Raw genomic sequence first — 24,716 nt, forward strand, 5'->3', positions numbered from 1 at the left:
GACACAATTGACATTGATGCTGGAACTGTCATTATGTACTCTAAAGAAGCTGTTTCACCTGTTGATGTTTATGAATTATTAATTTGTATACAATGGTATGTTCCAGAGATTTTACAGATTCGGGGGCCAAAGAAGGAGTTATAAATCTCTGATTCCAGGCATTTCGACTTCTTAAAAAGTCTGTTGAGTCAGGGTTTTATTCTGCAGCTGAGGCTAGCCTGGAACTTACAGTGATCCATCTGAGTTCAGAGATTATGGGGTGTGGACTATCACACATGGCAACTTCGTAAAAAAGCCACAGCAACAGATAAGGCCATGCCGTGGAATAGGATTATAGTTTATGTGTCCCCAGCTTTATGCGAGGTACTTCAAGATGAGATGAGTACTAAGGAGGTCCCAGAGAGAGAAGACAGCCACAAAGCCCTGAGCATGGCTGAACACAGAGAGAAGACAGCCACAAAGCCCTGAGCATGGCTGAACACAGCTCTGTAACGGGGAGAGTCCTTCTCTGCTCAGCGAGCAAGGCCTTGCATTATAAAAGGCACCCATCCTCTCTCTTACAGTGTTATTTCTAGTCTCAGCATCAGGGTGGCTCTCATGGGGACTGCCTTGTGCTGCCCTGGAGCTAACTTGTTATAGGAAGGTCGGAGACTGTGTGTGTCACATGTACAACCTTAACAGGCACTCTCAAAGCTCTCCCTGGGCACCTGACCAAGAGGGACCTAAAATCTATGTAGCATTTCTCCTCTAAGCCGTATGCCCCAGCACAGCCTGTGTTCATCCGGAAAGGATAAACATGAAGCTTTGCTTTGCCCAAAGGCACGATTTAGGCTGTCAGTGGCCCCAGATCTTACCCTCTAAACCAATGGCCTTCAACTTTCCTAATGCTGTGACCTTTTAATACAGTTCCTTAGGTTGTAGTGACCCTGAAACAATACAATTATTTTTGTTGTTACTTCATAGCTATAATTTTGCTACAGGATGGATCTCACGGTGACTGCCTTGTGTTACATTATGATTCATATGTGAGACATTCTCTCCCCCCGCCCCCTACACACAAAGAGGTCACAACCCACTGGCTGAGAACCACTGCTCTAAATACTTAGGTTACTGAAAAGCCAACCACTGCCCTTACAGATGTTTTATTTTTGTCATAACCTGCTTTAAACGTTCACTACCTCCACACATCTCCTATTGTGTTAACTGGACCAGAGCTGTGTCAAATGGTATTATTCTGACTACAGATTGACTTACTCTTGAACAGTTTAAAAGTGAAGCTTCTGAGGAATAACATTAAAATAAAAGAACCGCCACAGAAACATAATTATACATTTAAATATAAACTGTATTTCCCCAGCTTAAATACTGTGCACTATGACATACTTTACCTTAGAAGAACTTCAAAAAATTATTTTCCAACTTAGGCTGTGTGATTAATATTGAATATACACTCTAGAAGTAACACACATTATATGCAGACAGACACCATGCAGTTCAGTAGTTAAATACCATTATTTTGTATTCTTAATTTTGGAAGCACACAGAAAGTCTTCACATTCATGTTCAATGCAGCAATGTGAATTATACGCAGAAAGCCTTATCATGCAATGCAGCACTGCAGTAAACAAATCAGGAGGGCGGCAGGAAGTAAGTCAGCCTTTAGTTAGCAGGAACATGGCATACCGTCAGAGAGGACAGATAATGAGTGAAGCAGTGTCATGGGAACTAAAGGGTTATGGCAGTTATTTAAGCATCTGCGTTTAATACAGTTTATAAAGCACATATTAATACCAAACAGCTTTAATGCAAAATAAAATAAAACAAGGATGGGGTCCACATTAAATCTTTGGACAACCTTGATCCATAAGACTGTTTTGGAGTACGGAGCAGCTAGGAAGACGCTCACTGAATGGTGAATAAGAAGCAGCAGTTGCTTTGAATTTTGCTCTATACTCACATTAAGTACTGCGAGGCATTTGTGCCTTTCTGTGTTAAACATTTTTAAAGGTTTTATTCCATTTTAAAGGATTTATTTATTTTTATGTGTATGTGGGTTCTGCCTGCTCGTTATGTCTGTGCACCACCTGCTTGCAGTGTTGCAGAGGCCAAGTGGTCTCCTGGGACTAGAGTTGCAGAAGAAGGTTGTGAGCTGCCACGCGCCTGCTAGGAATGCACCCCAGGCCCTCTGGAAGGACAGCCGGGGATCTTAGCTGCTAAGCCATCTCGGCAGCCCTATTCAATCCGTTTCAAAGCAACACAAGAATCTTTATTTCAGAACAAATTGGTCCTTATTGTAAGAATTCCTACCAGTCTATATAACCAAGTACCGTGTTCTAGATTTGCAAACAATAGGTTTAACTGCACTGACAGTGAGCGCCAGTCTCCAGTCTCCACCCTTTCATAATGCTTCCTGAAAATAAAAGCTTTGCTCTCTTTTAGAAAATACAGTATTAAGGACAGAGTTCTGTAGAAATATCAAAGAGAAAACACAGTAAAATGTATGGTTTATTTTATGGAAGGGAGGGAGCTTTGCCTCGCTGTGGAGCCCTTCACACGTGCCCTGATCCTTTACCACCTCTGTGTTGAAGCCGCTCAACAGAAACGCTGGAGCGGAGTCTAGTCATTTAGTGACTTATTAGTGTTCACATAGTAGACGGCACTGTTAACTTTAAGTAAACAACACAAACCTAGGGTGGCCAGTGCCACAGGATATCAGCACAGGCACAACATTAACCTGCCAACTTTAATCCCAGCACTTGGGAGGCAGAGGCAGGTGGATCGCTGTAAGTTCGAGGACAGCCCGGTCTTCAAAGCAGTCCAGGACAGTCAAGGCTACACAGAGAAACTCTGTCTCAAAAAACCAAAAGAAAGAAAGAAATAGCAAATGACCCTCAAGCCTAGCTGTACATTAATCTCTCCCAATCTTCTGAGATTCTGGTTCTGCATCGGAATCAGACCCAGGCTGGCCAACATGATTGTCTCTAATCACCAACTGCATGTGGCATGCACTCTGGAGTGCACCACATATAGTCCCGGGCTGAGATGAAGCTCAGCGGTACAGAGCTTGGTCTAGGTATATCTCAATATAGTGACCTGGTTTATTTTGTTTGATTTCTAGAAAAAAATTTATCAAGTATAAATTGACACATTGTACATAATGTATCTGATAAAATACTGATTTATGTTTTATATACCAAATTTTCTAGATGGACTCAGGACACACTTAAAAAAGCCTCAGCATTAATGTTTGAAGCCACTGATAGGGACACATATCCTAAGTGTGTCAGAGGGAAAAGAAAACACCACTCTGGATAAGAGGTCATGAAGGTGCGTCAACTTGCAGGTGTTGACAAAGTAGTATTCACAGAGCCAACTCTGGATGGCCTCCTCAAAATGAGTGTACTCTGGGCTTTATTTGACCATGTTAAATGAATTTTTTTCCATTTAGAAAGAACAGTGAATTTATGTTTTTTCCCCTCCCCATTCCTAAGGTGTACATGGTGTTCAGATATACAACTTGTTTTTTTTTTTTTTTTTTTTTTTTTTGCTTTGCTTGTCTGTAGTTTATGAGACAGAGGCTCACCATATTACCTAGGCTGGTCTCCAACTTACAGATGTAGGCCACCATATACAGAACTTTTCTTCCCACTCATTTTTTATTTTTACAATTGTTATTATTATAACAAAGCCTCCTATATCCTAGGGTGCTGGCCTGGAGCTCCTGGCCTTTCTACCTCTACTCCCACATGCTAGGACTACAGGCATGCCAAAGACCTCTCTCGTGGCACTTCCCATGGCAGTCACAGTGTTCTGCCTTTCCTCCTGTCTTCAGTGTCACTTAGCAGCTTTCAGATTCTGCTGGGATTACGTCATGTCATCATCTTGAAGAACACAGGCCCCTCTTTTGCCACCGGTACATACTAGGACTGTTGATGGTCATGTTAGCTTAACTGTGAAGCATGAAGTTTGGTACTTTTAGATATTGAAACAACACTAAAACCTGCTAACTTAAGCATAGTAGAAAAAGAATAATTTATCAGCATGTCAACATTTTTATGAACAATGATGGAAGGTGCTGAAACATTTTAATTCTTTTTGAGACTATTAATCTGCTCTTATTAAAAATCAGGGAGGGGCTGGAGAGATGGCTCAGTGGTTAAGAGCAATGTCTGCTCTTCCAGAGGTCCTGAGTTCATTCCCAGCGACTACATGGTGGCTCACAGCCATCTCTAATGAGGTCTGGTGCCTTCTTCTGGTGTGCAGGCATACATGTATATGTAATAAATGAATAAATCTTTAAAAAAACAGGGAGAAGGGAAAGTGAAAAAAATATATTTCAGTTAAAAACATACTTTAAAAAAAAGAATATATTTCATGTCATGAACAGTTCAAACATACTTTAAAAAAGAATAATATAGTTCATGTCATGAACAGTTAAAAACCTACTTTTAAAAAGAAGACTATATTTTAGGTCATGAAATGCTGGTCACTCTGAAAAACTTCTCTTTGGCAATTCTAAGAAAGAGTTTTCTTGGATGATCCTAAACTAAACTTGGCAATTAAGACCCACAGTGACACTTCTTAATTTTCCCAAAGATACTATAAATTGCATTCCCAACTATCTTCTCAATCTTAACTAAACAACTAGGAAGCATCCATAAAAAAGAGATGTACTAGCAATCACTTGTTGCTTTTAAGGATGGCCTATGAGAGGCCAACTGTTGCTAAGCAGGAACTTTTACTTGGGAAGCTGGGCCAATATGTGGTGGGTGAGGAATGCCTGCCAGCCCAACACTGCATGCTAATAGTTCAGAGTCTGGCAATGGATGATGAGAGCGAGAAGTGATCAATGACAACTATGATGTCACATCAGGGGTTTAATTAAATGAGGATTCATTGGCTTAATATTTAGTGCTATTTATTCTTAGGGGATTTATAAAGATGTTCCGATCCAGGTACTAACAGACAGTTAAAATAATGTACTTTTCCTTATAGTAAGCCAACGAACTGGTTTTTATTTAATTAGTACATTTTTAACCACTAAGGGGAATAGCTATGTAATTAAAATGTTCTGAGGTACAATGTAATTCATTTTTACAACAATCGCATTTTATTTGGGTTTTTATTTCTATCCCAATCAACAAATACATTTAAAAAATTGGATCGATATCAGGCTGATCAAGGCAAAATTCTTACTCTATGCTATGTGATTTTAATGTTAACAACTATGTCTAAATGTAGCCTTGTTCATCAAAATTGAGATAAACATATCTGTTGTTTATTTTAAAACACATTAAGAAAATTTGCTAACCAGAGTTATTATTTTTAATTTATTTATTTTATAGAATAGTTGACTATGAAAAGCCAATAAATTGTTTTCCTTGGGTAGTAAAAAATGAAAATATTAAAGTTTCATAGGACACATATTGACTCAAACTTTGATCTGTCTAGGAAGGCGCTGGCAGGCTGCATTCTGCTCATAAGTGCATGCGCTGGAGCACAGCTGCAGCCTTGCCCTGCATTCATGAGTGCATGCGCTGGAGCACAGCTGCAGCCTTGCCTCACCCGCCAGTGCGTGAGTGTTTTACAGGACAGCAGCAGAGGCAGTGCCCAACTTGAACATTTTCATTGTCTACTGCCTGAGAAAGGGTGCTCAGCAGCAACAGGCCTCTTCCAGAAGAAGTGTGCTGACCTCTGTCCTGACATATCAGGACCAAGTGACTCATTTAGGGACACCTGACTCTGTAATCTAATCCTGAAGGGACAAGGTATTAATGGGATTTGATATGAAGATAAATCTCATTGTTTTTCTCCAAAGAAAAGGAGAAATGTCTGGAATATTATTTTGAAGCTTAATTTCTGCAATGTTTGTCTACATAAAAGTAAAATAATACTTTTGCAAATTCTTAGGAAAGGGATTCACCTCATGTGTTACAAGTTATGACATTAAAATAGAAAATGTATTTAAACCTTATGAACTTTCACAAATATTTATTCCTTTTAAGTGAGGTCCATTGATACTTTAAAAAAAAATAACCTTTTAACTAAAGAAAAATACATTTTGTATTTATTTCCATTTTATGATAATCAACTAGTTAATATTTTTCAAGGCTGTTACCATGCCTTTCAAGGTTAACATTTAAATACTGAATTTTATAGATAAGATGAAAGTCTAGCTTAGCTTCATCATGAAACACACTTATGAAGACAATATGGCAGATGTATGCACACACAAATGAATGGTTGAAAGTTAGATATTATTAGTACCCATATGCAAAAAATTCTTATTGTGTGCCAAGCTATTTTTGTAGAAGTTAAAAGCGTCAAAGCAGTGCTGTTATGCAAAATGAAAAGTGCAACATGCCTTGTGCACAGACTGTGAGTGCCGCTCACTTACATTGTTGATAGACTTATGCAAAGCTTCACCCAGAGAGTGACGCTATGAAGAGATCACAGAAGAAAGGGGACTGTTCAGAAACCGACTGAGAGAAGGGAGGACTAAAACGGGAGTGAGAAACACAGGGCACTGATTACAGCATGCTCACAGAAAACAGTTCTGACAAGAAATCTGATTTAAGAAGAAATTTAAGACGCGGTGTAAATGATGTGCACGCAGTCCCTAACAGTTCTCTGAGCATCTGTGGGCCCATCCACTTACCTATGCAGGACACTTAAGGTTAGGGCATGTGCACTGAGTCCAGTGTAAACATGACGGTTACTGAAAGGCAAAGAACGTCTATTACTGTTCTAAAGCCCTCCATATAGCTGCAACCTAACCGAGTGCTCAACACAAATGCCTTAGGTAGGTTTCTCCAAAGAGTAGACGACAACTGCAAAACCGCCTGTTCTTGTATCTACTGCGTTGGGATAATCATTACCAATTGGGACTATACAGAAAAGACGAAGTGGTTTTATGTCTTTTACATTCTCTTTTCTAACATAAACTTTATAGACTATGGTGTTGTTTTCCAATGCCAAAACGCTGACAATGAGCTAGCGTGCTGCCTCAGGGGTGGAGAGAGGATCCAACTTCAGTCCACAAAACTCACGTGGTGGTTCACACCACCTATAACTCCAGTTCCAGGGGATCTGATGCCCACCCTCTTTGGGACTCTGATGGACAAGCACACGCACATGGCATATATACATACATGCAAAGCAAAAGACTCACACACATAAAACAATTCACTTTTTCTTTTCTTTCTTTCTTTCTTTTTTTTTTTTTTTTTTTGTTTTGTTTTGTTTTTCAAGACAGATTTTCTCTGTGTAACAGCTCTGCCTATCCTGGACTTGCTTTGTAGACCAGGCTGGCCTCAAACTCACAGAGATCTGCCTGCGTCTACTTCCCCAGGGGGATTAAAGTGTGCACCACCATACCTGGCTCAGTTAATACAATTTTAAATGGTTGGTTGACTCAGCCTGGAGGACTGGGCTATTCCAGGGCACTGTTTACAGGAACTGAACAGGGGAAGATCCGACACCTGTGCACTTGGCGTTGGAGGTAACTGATGTACAGAGCTCTGAACATCGCTAGACAAGCCAGAATCCTTAAAAAGTATGGACTGGGTATTAGTGCCCCCAGCTTGCCAATTTTTCTGTTGACATCCCACCATTATGTGGGATGGTATTAGAAAGTGAAACCCGGAGCACGGATTAGGTCACGGGAGGCAACACTTTCATTATTAGCTACTGCTCTTATGAAAACATTCCTAATGAGCTTCTTCATACCTTCCACTGTGTGAGAGCACAGATCTGTGAGAGATGCTTATGTTCAAAAGCTAACATCTATGGCATTCCATCCATATAGCCCAGGCTAAGACAGGACTATTGGTACCAAGCCATGGTGTGCTGCTCTAATGAAGAGTCGTGGACGTGGTTTAGGATTCGGTACTTAGGACTAAGTACTGAGTGGAGGCCGGAGTCTGGGCTGCATACTAGAAAAGACTGTATTACTAGGAATGGACCTAGTTGTAGGGCTCAGAAAGGAGAGTAGACAAATGCAGAGAGGTGTCAATCATTTTAGAGAACACTAAGGGAATGCTGGGGAGATAAAAGGTTGGTAGAAATATGGCCTCATAAGGTCTCAGGTGAAGAAGATCTCGGTGCTGAAAACAGGAGGAATCGTTGTCCCTTTCACAAAGACGACACGGCCTTTGCTGACAGTTGCTTCTGTCTTACAGAAAATAGAACTTAAGCAAAGACATTGAATATTGAACTGAAGTGGTTCCAAGAAGTTTCGAAGGTCTGAGGCAGCTGTCATAGTAAAATGCAAGACGAAAGAAATGGAGGTTGGAAAGATGGCTCAGCGGTGAGGAGTACTTGGTGTTCTTGCAGAGGACCTGGGTTCAATTCCCACCACCGGCATGGCTACTCATAGCCATCCATAATTACACTTTAAGGGGGATCTGATACCTTCTGATGATCTTCACTAGCGCTAGGTCTGTATGTGGTGTGCAGACGTACATTTGAGCAAAACACTCATACACATAAAAAAATCTAAAAAAAAAAAGTTCTAAAGAAAAGATAAACTACTTGAAGATGCAATTGTTAAACAAAAAAAGAATTAGAATGGAAATATTTTGAAAGCCCCAAGCCTATCCACAGTGTAAATATAAGAAAGCAGGGCTTTAGGACAACACCAAACCATGCCTGAGGACCACTTGACACAGTAGCATGGCCATCAACCATGGGCTAAGGAGTTCAGCAGTAGCGAGATACTATTATCTAAGAAGGAGGGCCCTGGGTATGGTGGCACACCCTTAATGCCAGCACTCAAGAGTCACAATCAGGCAGTCTGTGAATTCGAGGCTAGCCTGGTCTGCATAGTAAGTTCCAGGACATCCAGAGCTATATAGTGAGACACTGTCTCGAAAAAAAAAAAAAAAAAAAAAAAAAAAGGAGGAAGAGGAAGAAGGATGCTCTTGGTAGTAAATGATTTGTCTCTCTCCTTGGTGTACACAGGACAGACCGTTTGTTTGCCTCACTGTTAGCAAGCCAGAAAGTCTCCAGCTAAGGCTGTGGGGCAGAGTTCCAGGGCTTTAGGTGCAGGACAGCTAAGCCAGTTTCTCATTGTCTCTGCAAGCTGGGGATCTGAGCTACAGTGGCACTAGAGGGCAGAGGAGGAAAGAGGAGGCGCTTTGCCAGCTTTTAGACCTCATTGCAGCTGCTTGCTGCTTAGGATAATCCCTTCCTTTCCCAGCGCTCACTTTTGGAAACGGAATGCTCTTATTCTTTTCCCTTCCTTGTATGTGGGGTGCAGGGCTCCTAGCGTGGTGCCATTGGGAGGAGGTAGAGCTTTTGAGAGATGTCGTCTAGTACACAGCCTTCTATCACTAGGGATAAGCCCTTGAAAGGGAGACTGTGAGACCCCCTACTCCTCCATTTCCTCTCTGCTTCCCAGCCCTGAGGTTTCCTCTATGAAACACTTTCAGCCATTGACATCCTGGCACCACGCCAAAGGCCTTAAAAGCAATGGGTCTACTCAAGTATGGCCTGAAATCTCAAAACAAACCTTTCACTTTATAATTATGTTTGATATTCTGTTACAGCGAGAGAAAGCAAATGGTTCCATGGGTTTGCAGGAGAAGAGCCTTTTCCTTCAGCATCCATGAGCATATAACCTGGCTCTGGTCTGACTGGGATGAGATGTCAGATGTTGGACTTTAGGGCTGATGCTGAAAGGAGATGGATGGGTACACTCTGCATGTGAGGGCTGACATGAATACCGAGGAGCAGGAATGATGAGGTCATAGCCTTCCATGGAGTAGCATTAGGAAGTGGAGTCTCATTAGAGTGCTACCCCAGAGTTCCCTTGACCCTTCAGCTACGTGAGGATGTGTGAGAAGAAAGCTGCTTATGGAGCAGTGAGTGGAACCTGACCAAACAAAACTGCAGCTCCCTTGAACTTAGACTTCCTGGCCTTTACAGCTATAGGAAATGAACCGCCACTGTCTATTATGGATGTGGTCTACAATCATCTGTTGCTTAATACAAGCTAAAACCGAAGAGAATACTAGACAAACTGAGAGCTTCTATGCACTGTATTTCTCAAACATTCCATATGAGACCCATATCAACCCGAGTCCTGCATAGTCGGTTTTCAAGGCTATGTTTCTTTGTAGTTTTTGAGGTCAGTGAGCAATCATCCGTTCACTGAGTGCATGCAGAGGCTTCAGTGTTAAAAGCTTGTTAAATATGTAATGTGTTTCAAAAATGTCATTCTTTTGTTTTGAATTGGGTGGTCCAGGCTAGTTGTGAACTCATGGCACTATTTCTGCCTCATTATCTGGAGTGCTGGGCTGCAGACAGGAGCCATGGCACTTGCAGGATCTCTTCTCCCAAAGGAGGAGTGTAAAGCAGATTTTCGGATAATGGAGGAAAAGTGAAAGTAATTTTTAACTGCTTCATTTAATTGGAAATTTGCATCATTGTATATAAAAAAGCAATGCTCTTAAGGACTGATAATGGTTCTTGGTTTGTTTTTTGCTTGTTTTGTTTTGTTTGTTTGTTTTTCGAGACAGGGTTTCTCTGTGTAATAGCCCTCACTGTCCTGGAACTCTCTTTGTAGACCAGACTGCCCTTGAACTCACAGAGTAAGTTTTCGGATTAAAGGAATGTGCCACCATGCCCAGCTCTGTGGTTCTTGTTTTTAACAACTCCTTTTTAACATTTTATTTTATCAACACTTTATTTTGTGAGGGCAAGGGGGCATGGGTGCCACAGCTCTCTGGCAGACGTCAGAAGACAACTTGCAGGATCTCTGTCTTCTGCCGCCATATGGGTACAAGGATCAAACTCAGGTACCCTAGCTTGGCACCAGGCACCTTCACCTACAGAGCCACCTGGCAATTCTTCTAAACCTCGATTTAGTCCTTGCTAAAGCACAGTAAGGCTTTACTTGCCAATAATTCCCAAAAATACTGATATGCAAATTCTGAAACCCAAACACCTGGACCCTGGGTCAAGATTAACTACTACTCTTAAACTGACTGGCCTGAGAGATGCCTGTGGGGTTACTAGGTGTGCCTATGGGGGCATTTTTAGATGACTGAGTTCATAAAGGCTCTGATCTGAACAATAGCTTACTCTGTTCATGGGCTGAAGATGTTCATAGAATAACAGGAGGCAGTGGAACTCTGGAAGGTGGGGCCTACTTAGAGAAGTGGCTCAGAGCAAGCATGCCTTGCCTGTTTTCCTTCCCTTCTTCTCTGGTTCATGGCTGTCTTCAGCTCCCGCTACCATACTATTGTGCCTTGCAGCACTCCCAAAAGTAATGCACTCAGATTGCCTTCAATAAGCTGTGTGGCAAAGTAAACCTTTCCTCCTTCATGGTTTTGTTGTTGTCTATTTCAGTGGGTGGGGTTTTGTTTTGGTACAGGCATGCACGATGTGCCCATGCAAACCTGGGTCAGAGGAGAACATCGGGTGTCCTGCTCTGTCATTCCCAGCTCTGCTTGCTTGGGACAAGGTCTCTCTCTGACCCTGGCGTAGAGCTGGCATCCAGCAAGCCCTAGTGATCTGTCTGTCTCCACTTCTCCCATGTGTTACAGACGACACGTGATCATGCTCTGGGTTTTATGTGGGTGCTGGGGATTTGAACTCTGGTCCTCATGCTTGCATAGGAAGCACTCTTACTCACTGAGCCATATCCCCAGACCCCATTTTTTAAAATTAATTTTTAAAATTAGCACCCAAAGTAATAGGTTTCACTATGACATTACATACACGCACACACACACGCACACACACACAGACACACACACACACACATACACAAACACACTTATACTTTGTTCTGGTTCATGCCCCTCCTTCCTTGTTCTATCTACTTCTCTTGCTGGTCTTTTCCCCCCTTCAGATGTCACTTCATGTATATTCTAGCACCTTGGCTTTCCCTGCTCCCTTCACTCTTTAGACCTCTTCCTCCCTTCTCATGATCCCCTTGCCGGTTTCATAACACACACACAGACACACACACACACACACACACACACACACACACACACACACCAGAATATATGTTCTGTACATAAGAAAAAAAATGCCCTGATTGTCTTTCTGAGCCTGGCTAACTGCACAGAACAATGGATTCCAGCTCTATCCGTTCCATCCATCCTATCTGGAAGACAAATTTAGACCCTGGCTATGGACCCCACAGGTGTGTGTCTGAGTGGTCAGCCTCCTTTAGATCCTGGCTATGGGCTCCACAGGTGTGTGTCTGAGTGGTCAGCCTCCTTCATTTCTCAGCTAACACTCTGAATGAAGATCAATACATGCGTCATCACTTTGGAACCACAATAAAGTCCACGTTAAGAGGGAAATAAATGTGATGTCATTTTAGGATAAAAACAGAAAATATGCTCAAGTGTTTTCTTTATAACTTTCTAAATATTATTGTAGAATGAGAACCTAGATATTTTATTTGTAAATTCTGATTTATACACTATTTCAGAAAGAACAGCCTGTGCTGGGCAATACTGTAGCCCTTTAAGCTTGGCCTTCTGGCATGTACCTGTAGGCCTGACTATTTGGAAATCTGAGGGAGAAAGAGAATTTGAGCCCAGGGTTAAGATCAACCTGGACAACACAGTAAGAATGTACACTATCAGCACCACCACCACCAAAACCAACGAAAATAAGTTAAAAAATAATCACGGGTTATGAACAGGGGTAAATGAAATACTGAAAGAAAATCACTGAGGAATAAACGCTGAAGAAATACAAAGAAGAAAAAGGGGGGGGGGGAGGAAGACAGAAAGGAAAAAATGAAAAAGGATGGCCTCTGACAACTTAATGCAAGTGACACTACAAGGACAACAAAGGCAGGGCCAGAAAGGGGGCTCAGCAGGTCAGGGTGTCCGCATTGTGCCTGGTACATGAGTTCAATCACTGGAACCCACGTGGCGGAAGGAGAGAACGGGGTTCTGCAAGTTGTCCTCCGACCTGCACACATGCACAATGCACACGGGTGCACACACACAAAGAGATAACATGCAATACATGCAAATTTAGAGAAAAATGATGGAGAAAGTGGTGAGATTTCTTTATACCATGAACCCAGTCCTGAAAGTGTGTGTGTTCAATACTTTCTGGCTGGAAAATATCAGAAAGGCTTTAGGGATGCCGTCCATTTTACTACATAACTGAACCAACCACATCTTGCTGGGTGCAGAATGCAATAGAAGGATGGGGCTCTCTACCCGGGAAAATCTACTCTCTGCTCTGTAAATACGAATGTAAAAGCAGTATACACAAGGCCACTAGGAAGCCATACAAGAGTGATGCCAGCTTCTAGTCAGAATTGTTTGCTTGCTCTTATTTCAAAGACTTCAAATGACTGAGCGCGCGCACACACACACACACACTTGCTTTTCAGAGCTTTATTATAAACTACACTAACCAGACACAGACTGGCAGGCTTCAAGCATTCCTGAAACATCAATACATGTTTCTACATGCATAAACATGAGCTCACAGAAAGCCTACTTTAAATTCTATTTTGAAAATCCTCATAATCTTAAACAGAAAGTAAAAAACTAAGATATCAGTAGGTTTTAGGCACAAAATTTGGAGTTGTTTCATGCCCACATTCTGCTCCAGCTTGGTGATGTACACAGGCAGGTCTATTTAATTCCTGGTTTTCTGGATCTGTCCTTGTTTGGTGGTGCACACAGTCAGTCTATTTAATTACTACTGTATGAGCATTTTGCTTTCTTGATGATGCATACAGCTGGGTCTAGTTAATTATGATTTACCAGGATCTACCCTTGCTTGGTGATGCACACAGTCAGTCTATTTAATTACGGTTTACCAGGATCTATTCTTGCTTAGCGATACACACAGTCAGTTTATTTAATTTATGGTTTACCAGGATCTACCTTTGCTTGGTGATACATATAGGTGTGTCTAGTTAATTACTAGTTTACCAGGAGAGTGTAAAAATGCCTATAAAGTCAGAAGTTGTATAAATAAGTGAAATATACAAATTATTTTAATTATAGTTGTAAATGTTCTGGAAATAAAATAGATTTAGAAATACTACCACTTTTTGTTTATGCTGTACTCTACTAGTAGTTAAAGTATAAACCCACAAGAGAAACAGACACAGATTGCTCCCTTGGGGAAATATTTTTAGGAAGTCAAGACACTGCCAATCAATATCATCTGTGGCCCAGATGGCATCTAAGGGCCAGAAACAAAATGACTTTCACATTTTCAAACCCGAGCTGACTTTCCCACGTAAAGGCTATGTGTTCTGCTCAAATGTCAACGTAAAAAGTTACAAATTCTTCTCAGAATTTGGGATCACATACACAACAGACTTGGTTAGCACAACGGTTCATATGAGTAGGTCTCTGGTTCTGAGCATTTCAGTTAGCTCTATGCACAATAAAGCACAGTGAGTGAACATGCAGTGGCTGGCTCTCCACCTGGAGAGCGCTGAGGAAGGGAAGTCCCCAAGCTGCGAGCTGCCGACTATTACCCACCTGGTTTAAGAGGTCTTCAACTTTCTTCTGCCACGAATCCCTGGCGGCATTTTTCTCTCGCTCTTTCAACTGCAACAGTTGAGACATCGCAGACTTTTTATCCTCTTCGTGTTGCAGCCTTAACTCCTGGCGAAGTTTAGAGCACTCTTGTCTGTAATAGAACGTAGGCGTTTGCTTTGTGAAGAGAGTTGCTTCCCTCAGTAAATGTCCTCTAGGGGCTCACGAGTTTTGTAAAAGCCCCTTTAATCCTCAAGTCTGTGAGTACTCAGTGTCATTGGATTAACTCACAGGAAATCAGTAACTTAACCAAGACCACGTCTCAGTCTACCATTGGTGGAATAGGCATGAGAGCAAGAGAGCCTTCCAATTTTTAGCTACTTCTCTACTTGTTTTTAATATTCAAGAAAATTACATTTAAAAAGTGGATCTGAATTCAAACAGGAAAAAAAAAACCCTCTAAATTCTCTGCATTTAATCATGAGAAAAATTAACTTTACAACCCTGCTAGCACATCTTTTAAGGAGACTACAACAGGAGTGCTTCCTGCACTGAGGCCACACTACAGAGCCCAGCGTACCTAAGATTTTCAGTCCACTTGATCTCGAGGTCGTGGGCCATCCTGTCCACCCTCAGCTTCTCTTCCTCCTTCATGGCAGAGAGCGTTTCTTCGTGCTTGTGCCGCTCTTGTTCTAGCTCAGCCTGAGGGACAGAAAGAGAAGTGAAGAGCGGTCTCCACAAACACAGACAGAAGAAAAGCACAATTAAACAGACAATGGCCAACCCTCGGAGCAGCCATTAATAATGCTAGCTAGGAGAATTAGTCAGGCTAGTTCAACAAAATACATGGAGTACATTCTACAGTTTAAATGTTCTTTTCCTTAATTTTTAAGAATCAAAGCTTATACTATCTAAACAGTTTAAAAGTTAGTTTATTAAAACTTTTTTACCATGAACATACAACCATATTCCTCCAGCTAATTCATATTCAATTTAAAATCGGGCTATTTGTCCAAAGTCTAATTATCATATCTAGATACCTTCAGCATGATTAAAGGAATAACAAGGAATTTAAGTTGCCTGGATGTTTTTCTTTTGTAACTCAAAGCCATGTGCTTAGTGCTATGATCATGACACAATACACAAGAAATCCTTGCAGACTGGCATAAACCAAGTGATTCTCTGCAGCCAGTGGATGGAGGTGACTATCTTGACAAAGGTGCCAATTATGGACCACTGTGAGTGTTGTGGCTGCTCAAAAGCACCAGGCGAAAGAGGAGCGGGCACTGGTCTGTTCTTTGGTCACTGTGATGGCCATTTCTGCATCACTCTGTGCCTGATACCAAGGGGTACAGCAGTTTTAAAGGCTATATTCAGATTAATGACAAGACAAGCAAGTCAGTATTGAAATTCCCATCCAACGCTGTTCATTAGACTAACAGAAGCAGTTAACTACTGAAAACTGAATTCAGGCACCTGTTCTTGTCCAACACTCAGCCTCTAGAAGCCATTTGTGAACAACAGGTAGCATTAAATATTAATTAATTTATACCCAAAACATTTCTTATTCAAAGACATCCTGCATTAAGATTTATTTTAAGTGTGTGTGTGTTCACATGTGCATGTAAACACACACACACACACCACGTGTAACTTGAACTAAGTAGATTTACCAATTTAAAATACCTTACAAAACACCTCTTAATATGATTTAGTCATTCCATTAAGCTTTATGGGTAAAATTTCCACCACTGAGGTTATAGGCAATGTTTGGCATCATATACATTAAATATATTGCATATTATAGTAACTCTAAATACAAATTTATTCCTTCTCATATTAGCACTGTTGTATGATACAGTTACTATTTATTTTGTCACAGATTTCAAAAATAAAATGCAATTGGTATTCAAGTTCCACTCAATTATTTCCTGGGTAAAACATGAATAGAATTATATACACACAGGATAGGAGGTGCATCAAGTATATACATACTTGAAGTGTCACCAATTCCAAGCTAAAATCGAGTATCATTACTAACGCCAACGTCAGCTAAGTTGTTGCACTTTGCTGAGCATCATTTATACTGTACATCGCTTATCTTTTAGTTATTGTAACTGTGATAGGAAACGTTATTATCCTGCTCTGTGCCTTACTAAAGTGTCAAGGAGTGTCACTCTGTCCAAGTGACATAGTAAATGGTGGATGCAGAATTCTCACAGGACCAGCCCTGCCTCACTATGGAGCCCACAACCCAGATCACCCCTGATGGAGGCCATGAAGAACCCTTGGCTATTGTCTGCCTAGTTTTATAGGCTGTGAAACTTTGTTGTACTTCCTAAGAGTGGGAGGGGCAAGGCAGGGCCTTCTGAGACCTGTAGGTCACTGAGAAGCCCTTGTCTGCTACACATGAAAGTTGTAGCTTCATCCAAGAAAAGAATTTGCACATATACTAATTATCCTGAATCTAACTGTGTCTGTAAAAAGCTTTCCTGGAATCTCAGCTGGTAGACTCAGTCTGTCCCAGGATGCAACCTTATTTGGAAACAGAGCTCATGCACATCATTTGTATTACTTTCTAATGGGAGACCCAGGAGTTAATCCACTAGGTATGTATAAATGATGCCAACATAAGGTTTAAGGAAAGCGGCCCAATTATATTTTCATATTTACACATTTAGATTACAGTAGAATTATGCAGTTACCTCAACGTTTAATAGGGCATCCTTCGTCTCCTTTAGCCTGCCTTTCGTCAGGTCCAGCTCACCCTGAAGCCTCTCTTGGGAGTCCTGAAGAGAAGCAATGAGTCCTTCGGCAGAGCCAAGGCCTTGTTCGCTTTTCCTTACCAGATCTTGGAGGCGGCCAATCTGTGAATGAACAGGGTAGTTTTAGTATGCCACGCAACGGCGGCTCTGCACTGCTTGCACAGTGCCGTGGTGGCAGCTCTGCACCGGTTGCACAGTGCTGCGGTGGCAGTTCTGCTCCGGTTGCACAGTGCAAGTTTTCCTTTTTTTGACTTCACTGAATGGATCCCTTCTTCATCAATGTGGAAGAAGCACCACACTGTGATTCTCTTTACCATCTGCTTTTTCTTTCTTTCTTTCTTTCTTTCTTTCTTTCTTTCTTTCTTTCTTTCAAGACTTCCATATCTACAATTTCCACTTTCCAGGACCACAATGCAACAAGGACATGGATACAACTTCCCTTGGGCTTTTGGCTTAAATAAATCCCTGGTTATATCAGATAATAAAATACCTATGAAAAGGAACCAAAGCAAAATGAAGATTACATTAAAGATAAAAAATAAACTGTTTTAAAGCTTTTTAAAACATTGAACCATTTATATATCATGAATCAAGCTCTCATGCTACTTAGGAAGGGAATACAGTTAGGTCAGTACTGGCGATATTTTACATATATCTTGGAGACACAATTGTTATTTGTGTTCCTATTCAAAGGTTGCATCAAGAAAGAAACCTCTGAGTTGGAACTAGGAACAAATGGAAAGTTTGTTGACTGGGTTGGCAGAAACCCTCTAAGAGTTAAAATCCATGAATCAAACACTTTAAAGTCTAATAAAATGCTATGAAGTCAAAACTCATTTAAAAATAAAATGAACAAGCTTTCTTTTAAAACACATGAATATTTTCCTTGCAAATAGTTTCTTACAAATATAGATTTCACAAAGAGAGCTTTGAAAACTATCCTTCAGTACCCTCTGTGAGACAATCCTTTCCAGGTACCACGGACTTCCTGTTCTTTCAATGCAGGTATCTACACATGTGTATTAGATGAATGCAGGCATCTACATGCGTGTATTAGATGAATGCAGGTATCTACACGTGTGTATTAGATGAATGCAGGTATCTACACGTGTGTGTTAGATGAATGCAGGCATCTACACGTGTGTATTAGATGAATGCAGGTATCTACACGTGTGTATTAGATGAATGCAGGTATCTACACGTGTGTATTAGATGAATGCAGGCATCTACACGTGTGTATTAGATGAATGCAGGCATCTACACGTGTGTATTAGATGAATGCAGGTATCTACACGTGTGTGTTAGATGAATGCAGGTATCTACACGTGTGTATTAGATGAATGCAGGCATCTACACGTGTGTATTAGATGAATGCAGGCATCTACACGTGTGTATTAGATGAATGCAGGCATCTACACGTGTGTATTAGATGAATGCAGGCATCTACACGTGTGTATTAGATGAATGCAGGTATCTACACGTGTGTGTTAGATGAATGCAGGCATCTACACGTGTGTATTAGATGAATGCAGGCATCTACACATGTGTATTAGATGAATGCAGGCATCTACACGTGTGTATTAGATGAATGCAGGCATCTACACGTGTGTATTAGATGAATGCAGGCATCTACACGTGTGTGTTAGATGAATGCAGGCATCTACACGTGTGTGTTAGATGAATGCAGGCATCTACACGTGTGTGTTAGATGAATGCAGGCATCTATACGTGTGTATTAGATGAATGCAGGTATCTACACGTGTGTATTAGATGAATGCAGGCATCTACACGTGTGTATTAGATGAATGCAGGTATCTACATGCGTGTGTATTAGATGAATGCAGGTATCTACATGCGTGTGTGTTAGATGAATGCAGGTATCTACACGTGTGTATTAGATGAATGCAGGCATCTACACGTGTGTGTTAGATGAATGCAGGTATCTACATGCGTGTGTTAGATGAATGCAGGCATCTACATGCGTGTGTTAGATGAGTTGTAGGTGGTACTGTGTGTCATCTTGGTAGTGTTTCCAAATGGTCATAAGCCATAAAATGACTTCAGAATTTCTCCTCTATTCTCTAATCTAACATACATTCATAGCAAAAGATTTTAAACATTTGGTAAAACTTTATCCATTAAATTCTCTGAATCTAGCTGGGCCTGGTGGTGCACACCTGTAATCCCAGAACTCAGGAAAGGAGAGGCCGGTGGATCTCTGTGAGTTCGAGGCCAGCTTGGTCTACAAAGCAAGTCCAGGACAGCCAAGGCTACACAGAGAAACCCTGTCTCAAAAAAGATTAAAGGTTACTGACATGTTTATACATAGCATTCACTTACAATGTTTTAACCCTGATCTATCACTATTTTAACATCCTCACTCTGTATTTTATATTGCTTATGTGTGTCCTCTCAACTTTTTGCGCTGATGTGACTTGTGACTAATTGCACATGGCAATGGTAAATGAATGGTTGTGAGAAAGACAGTGGTAACAACTGAAAGGTTATTGAGCTCGGCATAAAGTCTAGTCTTAAGTCCAGGCATAATAATCTCCATCACGTGTGCTTCTATAATGCTCATATTCAAGGACATAAAGAAAGCTATTAACTAGAAAAGATACAGAAGGCAATCCATGTGCAAAGAACAGAGCCGGGTGTGGAAGAATATACTGAGATTACAGCATCCGGGAGGTTCAAGGCCAGCCCAGGCCGCTCAGTGACTTCAGGCTAGCTTGGACACTATGACTGACTTAAGATACTGACTTAATTTAAGAAAAAAAAAAAAAAAAAAAGCTGGAGAGATAGCTTAGCATTTAAGAGCAGTGGCTGCTCTTCCAGAAGTCCTGAGTTCAATTCCCAGCAACCACATGGTGGCTCACAACCATCTATGATGGGATTTGATTCCCTCTTCTGTCTTGAGGCATACATGCAAATAGAGAGCTCATATAAATAAATAATAAAAATAAGTACATTATTTTAAAAAGTAAATCTGGAGAGCTGGCTGGAGAGAGCACTTCCTGCTGGAGGATCCAGTTTCAATTCTCACCATCCACAAGGCAGATCGCACCTGTCTGTAACTCTAGTTCCAGGGGATCCACAGTATCAGGCACACTTGCGGTGCAGAGACATACTTGTAGGCAGAACACCCATACACATAAAATATATTTTAAAGATTTAAAGGAAAACAACAAACAAATCTAAAAACATGGAAATATTTTTTCACAACCTAGCAAGTTTTCAGTTGCATAAGTGTTATGTGAATATAACATTCAAAAATGTATAGAGGACAGTATTCTAAGTAGCACATAAAGAATTAAAGGAAGTTGTATTATGGAAATAAAGAATCTAAATAAAAAGGAAATGAATATTTAGGGAAGCAAAGACTTTTAAATTGTATATAGTTAAATATGATAAATAATAAAATAAATAGTTAAATGTAATAAAATACAAAAATCAAATGACAAGAATAGCTGTTTCTTCTCTATGAGAATAATACAAATGGGTTATGCTTAAAAACAACTATTGTCTGCCAGTGTCAAGTTCTCTTTTTGGCACACGGGAGATCTACTTTTCTTCCCCAGTGGTGTCCCGTGGTCACAGCAGGAATTCAGCCAAACTCCATATAACAGCTTGGTCAGAGTGTAACCCAGTACAGTTAGTTGCCTCACTCTGCAGCCACTGGGACTGACCCAGCAGCAGTCATAGGGATAAACACATCATTCATAGAGACCTTAGGCTTTTTCAAAGAACATGGGTCTCCTAGTGACGCTCTTTTGTCAGCTGTGCCATGCCCAAAGGAATGCATGACTGAAGAAAGAAGGCAAATCCAAGAGGAAACAAAGAAACCTAGTCCAATGTCACTGGTTTCAGTTCTGAATCCAATCTGCTTGAAGCTCACATTGTCCTGGGACATCTCAATCACGTGGGTCGGTATATTTCCTTTGTCTTTCTGCTGGTTTGCATCAGAACTTCTGCTCTTTGCAATAGAGATAGAACAACTTGGATTCCTTTTGTTATTTAGGACCCCTGAGACAACACAGAAGGTAGACGCCTCCTCCCTCGAGTCTATCCACCTGTGCTGTTCTCCAACCCCTTCTCCTAGGATGCACAGGGTGAATCTTTATAAATGATGAAAATGGACATGAGCATGTGGATGTCACACGTTTGTGCAGAGCGTCTTCTAGCATCCTCCCCCTATGCCGATATGCACTGTATTTCACGGGGCCTCGGTTACAGAGAGGCTGCCTAACTGGCTAGCTCAGCATTCTTTCTTCTTTAGTCTTTGTATTTGTTGCAAGGGCAAAGTACTGTGGTCATGATGGTTAAATTAAGCTCCAAATAATCCTGCTTGGGCAGGAATTTTGATTTTGCCCACTTGGTATTGTGGCATGAACAAGTCCTGTCACTCTAAAGTGACTCAGTGACTAGAATCTGCTACCCTGGCTTGTACTTTGGATAAAGGGGGGAAGAACACAAGTGGGTGCCTGGGAGACAGTAGGCAATACTATTACTAATGCTGCTGAGGCATCACATCCAGGCTGATATTCCTATAGGATCTACAAAAATCCCGTGGTTAGGGCTTTTGTATAGTACCTCAACTTATCATCCTGCCCAGCCCTGGCCAATCACTTATGCTCCGTTTTACAGTAAGCATCTAGCTAGACCTACAAATACACATCCTTTTGTGAACCTCCTGACCATGGCAGGCACCATGTTGACTCCCGCTGCAATCTCCATGCCTCTGAGCTCTTCGTATCCAACCAACCATCTCATGTTTACTAACCAGATGAACGAGTCATGCACTTATTTACTAAATACTAAGATATTTCATATATACCTAAGTAAGGAAAAAGAATCTTTTTAACATCTCAATATATAAGCATTTAACCTGAAAAAGGAACCTCTGTTTCCCTGACCTTGTACTATTGCCAGGCCACTAATAGTGCCCATGGCACCTCCATGCAGAAACAGGTAATCCCCATGGGTGTGCAAACAGCTCCAGAGCATAGAAAGACACAGATGGCGGACGCTTCTAAGTGGATTAGGAAAAAAGCTTCCTTTCTTTTGGGAAAACAAAGAGTCCTGTGGAAATCACAGCTACGTCTGGATTTCTCCTATAAGCAGTGCTGACATTCTCTTAATAATCCTCTATTATTTGCTTACAGTGACTAAAACACAACTGAGTCCATCCGAGGCTCCCACACAGGCTGTGAGTCCCTTTCCAGGAGCATGACATGGTTTCATGTTGCCCCCGGCTGCTCCGGCTGCTTATCTCTCTCCACACACTCAGCAGTGCTGCATGGCCTCAATTTTCATCATAGCTAATTTTTTGGTCACGGAATGACATTTTACTCATTGCTGGTTCTTAAATTTGGTGAGGTTAAAATTGCTTTTCTTGTTTCTTTTTAGTTTATAAAAACAAAATAGCGGTGCCAGTTTTCCTTGCTGTTCTGTAAACACTTGTAAGGTCGTAAGGACAGGAATCTATGAAACTTGCGAAGCATTTACACCCTCTATCCTCTTCCTTTCTCTTTTGTGTATGGAATGTTTTATTTGGTAGGTGGAAGTTTCTGGTTTCCCTGAAAAAGCAAACAGGTCTTGCTGTGACTCTCATAAGGATGCACTAAATAATTCAGGCCACACAATCCATGCAAAGCCTGTGTTACCATGACTTAGAGCAGTGAGACTGAGTTCCTAAACTCTGCTCTCATAACACTGTAATGTATGCCATTTGGAGTCGCTGCTGCCTCGGTGCTAAACTTCTTATGAATGCTTCCTTATGATTTCAAACACTTATTTATATTAGAACATTCATAATATTGCCAGTGTTTCTTTTTTTCTACTTAATATAGTTGCACAAATAATAATGCAGTTATAATCTGTTTTCACCAAGGATCTGTGAGTGGGTTTTATATAAACCCTGGCTAGCTGGGAAACGTGGCTATCCTTCATTTCAAGTTCAGGAAGCAGAATAGGAATCCTGTCCCTGGAGAGCTGAGGCAGTAGGCTCAGATCAGAAAGGCTGCCTGGCCTGAAGGGAAGGCAGAAGCCCATGGAGCAATGAGCCAAGGAGTTTCTGGGGGAACCAGAATAATGAGGCACCAAAGCATCACCAGGATGCGGAAACATGGGGGAACCAGAATAATGAGGCACCAAAGCATCATCAGGATGCAGAAACATGGGGGAACCAGAATAATGAGGCACCAAAGCATCATCAGGATGCAGAAACATGGGGGAGCCAGAATAATGAGGCACCAAAGTATCACCAGGATGCCGAAACATAATTGAAAATTTAGCCAGGAGAAAAGAAAGTAACATCTTCACTGCAGCTCAGTAGTTTCAGTATGTACGTTGGAGAAACACTGAGAGAAACCATTTAGAAGTGAGAGAGGGAACCAGAGGAGCCTGCATAAGCAGCAGCTGGTCACTTAAGTGTGCTCTAATGAGAGCAGAACATGGTAACTTGTGTGGATTTTGAAGACAGTGCATACGTGAGGTCACTGTGGATTAGCTAGGACAACAGAAGATAGGCTGGGCTACCACCAGCCTCCACCATCAGACTCTACCCTCCTCTAGGGTAATAAGTGGTCTCCTCTCTCTCTCTCTCTCTCTCTCTCTCTCTCTCTCTCTCTCTCTCTCTCTCTCTCTCTCTCTCTCTCTCTCTCTCGCTCTCTCTCTCGCTCTCTCGCTCTCTCTCTCTGGATAGACACTTAAGAATGATCCGAGAACACTGAGTGCGGTGTACGGCCCGCACAGGCGCACTCGTGCCTCCTGCTGTGGTTTCTCAGGGCAGACTCAGAGTAACAGGGAAGTGCATGAGAGGGCTGCTGGGAGAGGTGAGGTCAGTGAAGAGGGAAAAGCTGGCAGGATGAGAAGGGTAAAAACATGAACTGAGCTAGAGAGTTGGAGGGAGCTCGCCCAAGAAGCCACAGAGGGATGAACTGGAACGAAAAGAGGTAAATATGAAGGCAGCATTTAGCAACTGCCACAACAGAGACAGAGGAGGAACTAATGGCATGATTTATAGAGGTCTTTACATATACATAAATATACATACATACATAGATTTTTTTTTCTTTTCTTTTCTTTTACTTCCAACATTTTTATTCTATTCTATCCTTAGCCTTTTCTTTCTCAGGCTAAATATATTTTCCCATAGATTCAACAGTTCATTTTAGAAGCCGGTATCTAGACCCTACAGAGTTTCTCTCTCTTTAGCATGAGGCGCAGCATAGAGAAGACTAAGCTGCTAACTAGCACAGCAGCTGCTTCCGGTTCACCAGGTGAGGTGCATCCCCGCTGCTTTGCATCCCTCCAGGAAAACACTGCGGGCTAATGGTTTTTTGTGGTAAATGTTTACCTAGTGGGACATAAACACAGCATTAGGAAAATGCATCACTGAGTCACGATCTCTGGCCAGTTTTGCTCACCTACCGATACAGGGCCACCAATCAAGTTACTACAAAGC

The 24,716-nt window shown here is 41.4% G+C and overlaps 1 protein-coding gene across 1 annotated transcript in view; it reads right to left on the bottom strand.

The window, feature by feature from the left end:
* Fam184a (family with sequence similarity 184 member A) overlaps positions 1-24,716 on the bottom strand; it is a 111,556-nt gene that overhangs the window by 27,124 nt on the left and 59,716 nt on the right. The window contains exons 7-9 of the mRNA XM_051164232.1: positions 17,189-17,350; positions 15,064-15,185; positions 14,487-14,637 (exon numbers count right to left, since the gene is read on the bottom strand). Coding sequence (XP_051020189.1) covers positions 14,487-14,637; positions 15,064-15,185; positions 17,189-17,350 — 435 coding nt within the window. The remainder of the gene's footprint in view (positions 1-14,486; positions 14,638-15,063; positions 15,186-17,188; positions 17,351-24,716) is intronic.

Source organism: Acomys russatus, chromosome 21, assembly GCF_903995435.1.
Source record: "Acomys russatus chromosome 21, mAcoRus1.1, whole genome shotgun sequence".
Lineage (NCBI taxonomy): Eukaryota > Metazoa > Chordata > Mammalia > Rodentia > Muridae > Acomys > Acomys russatus.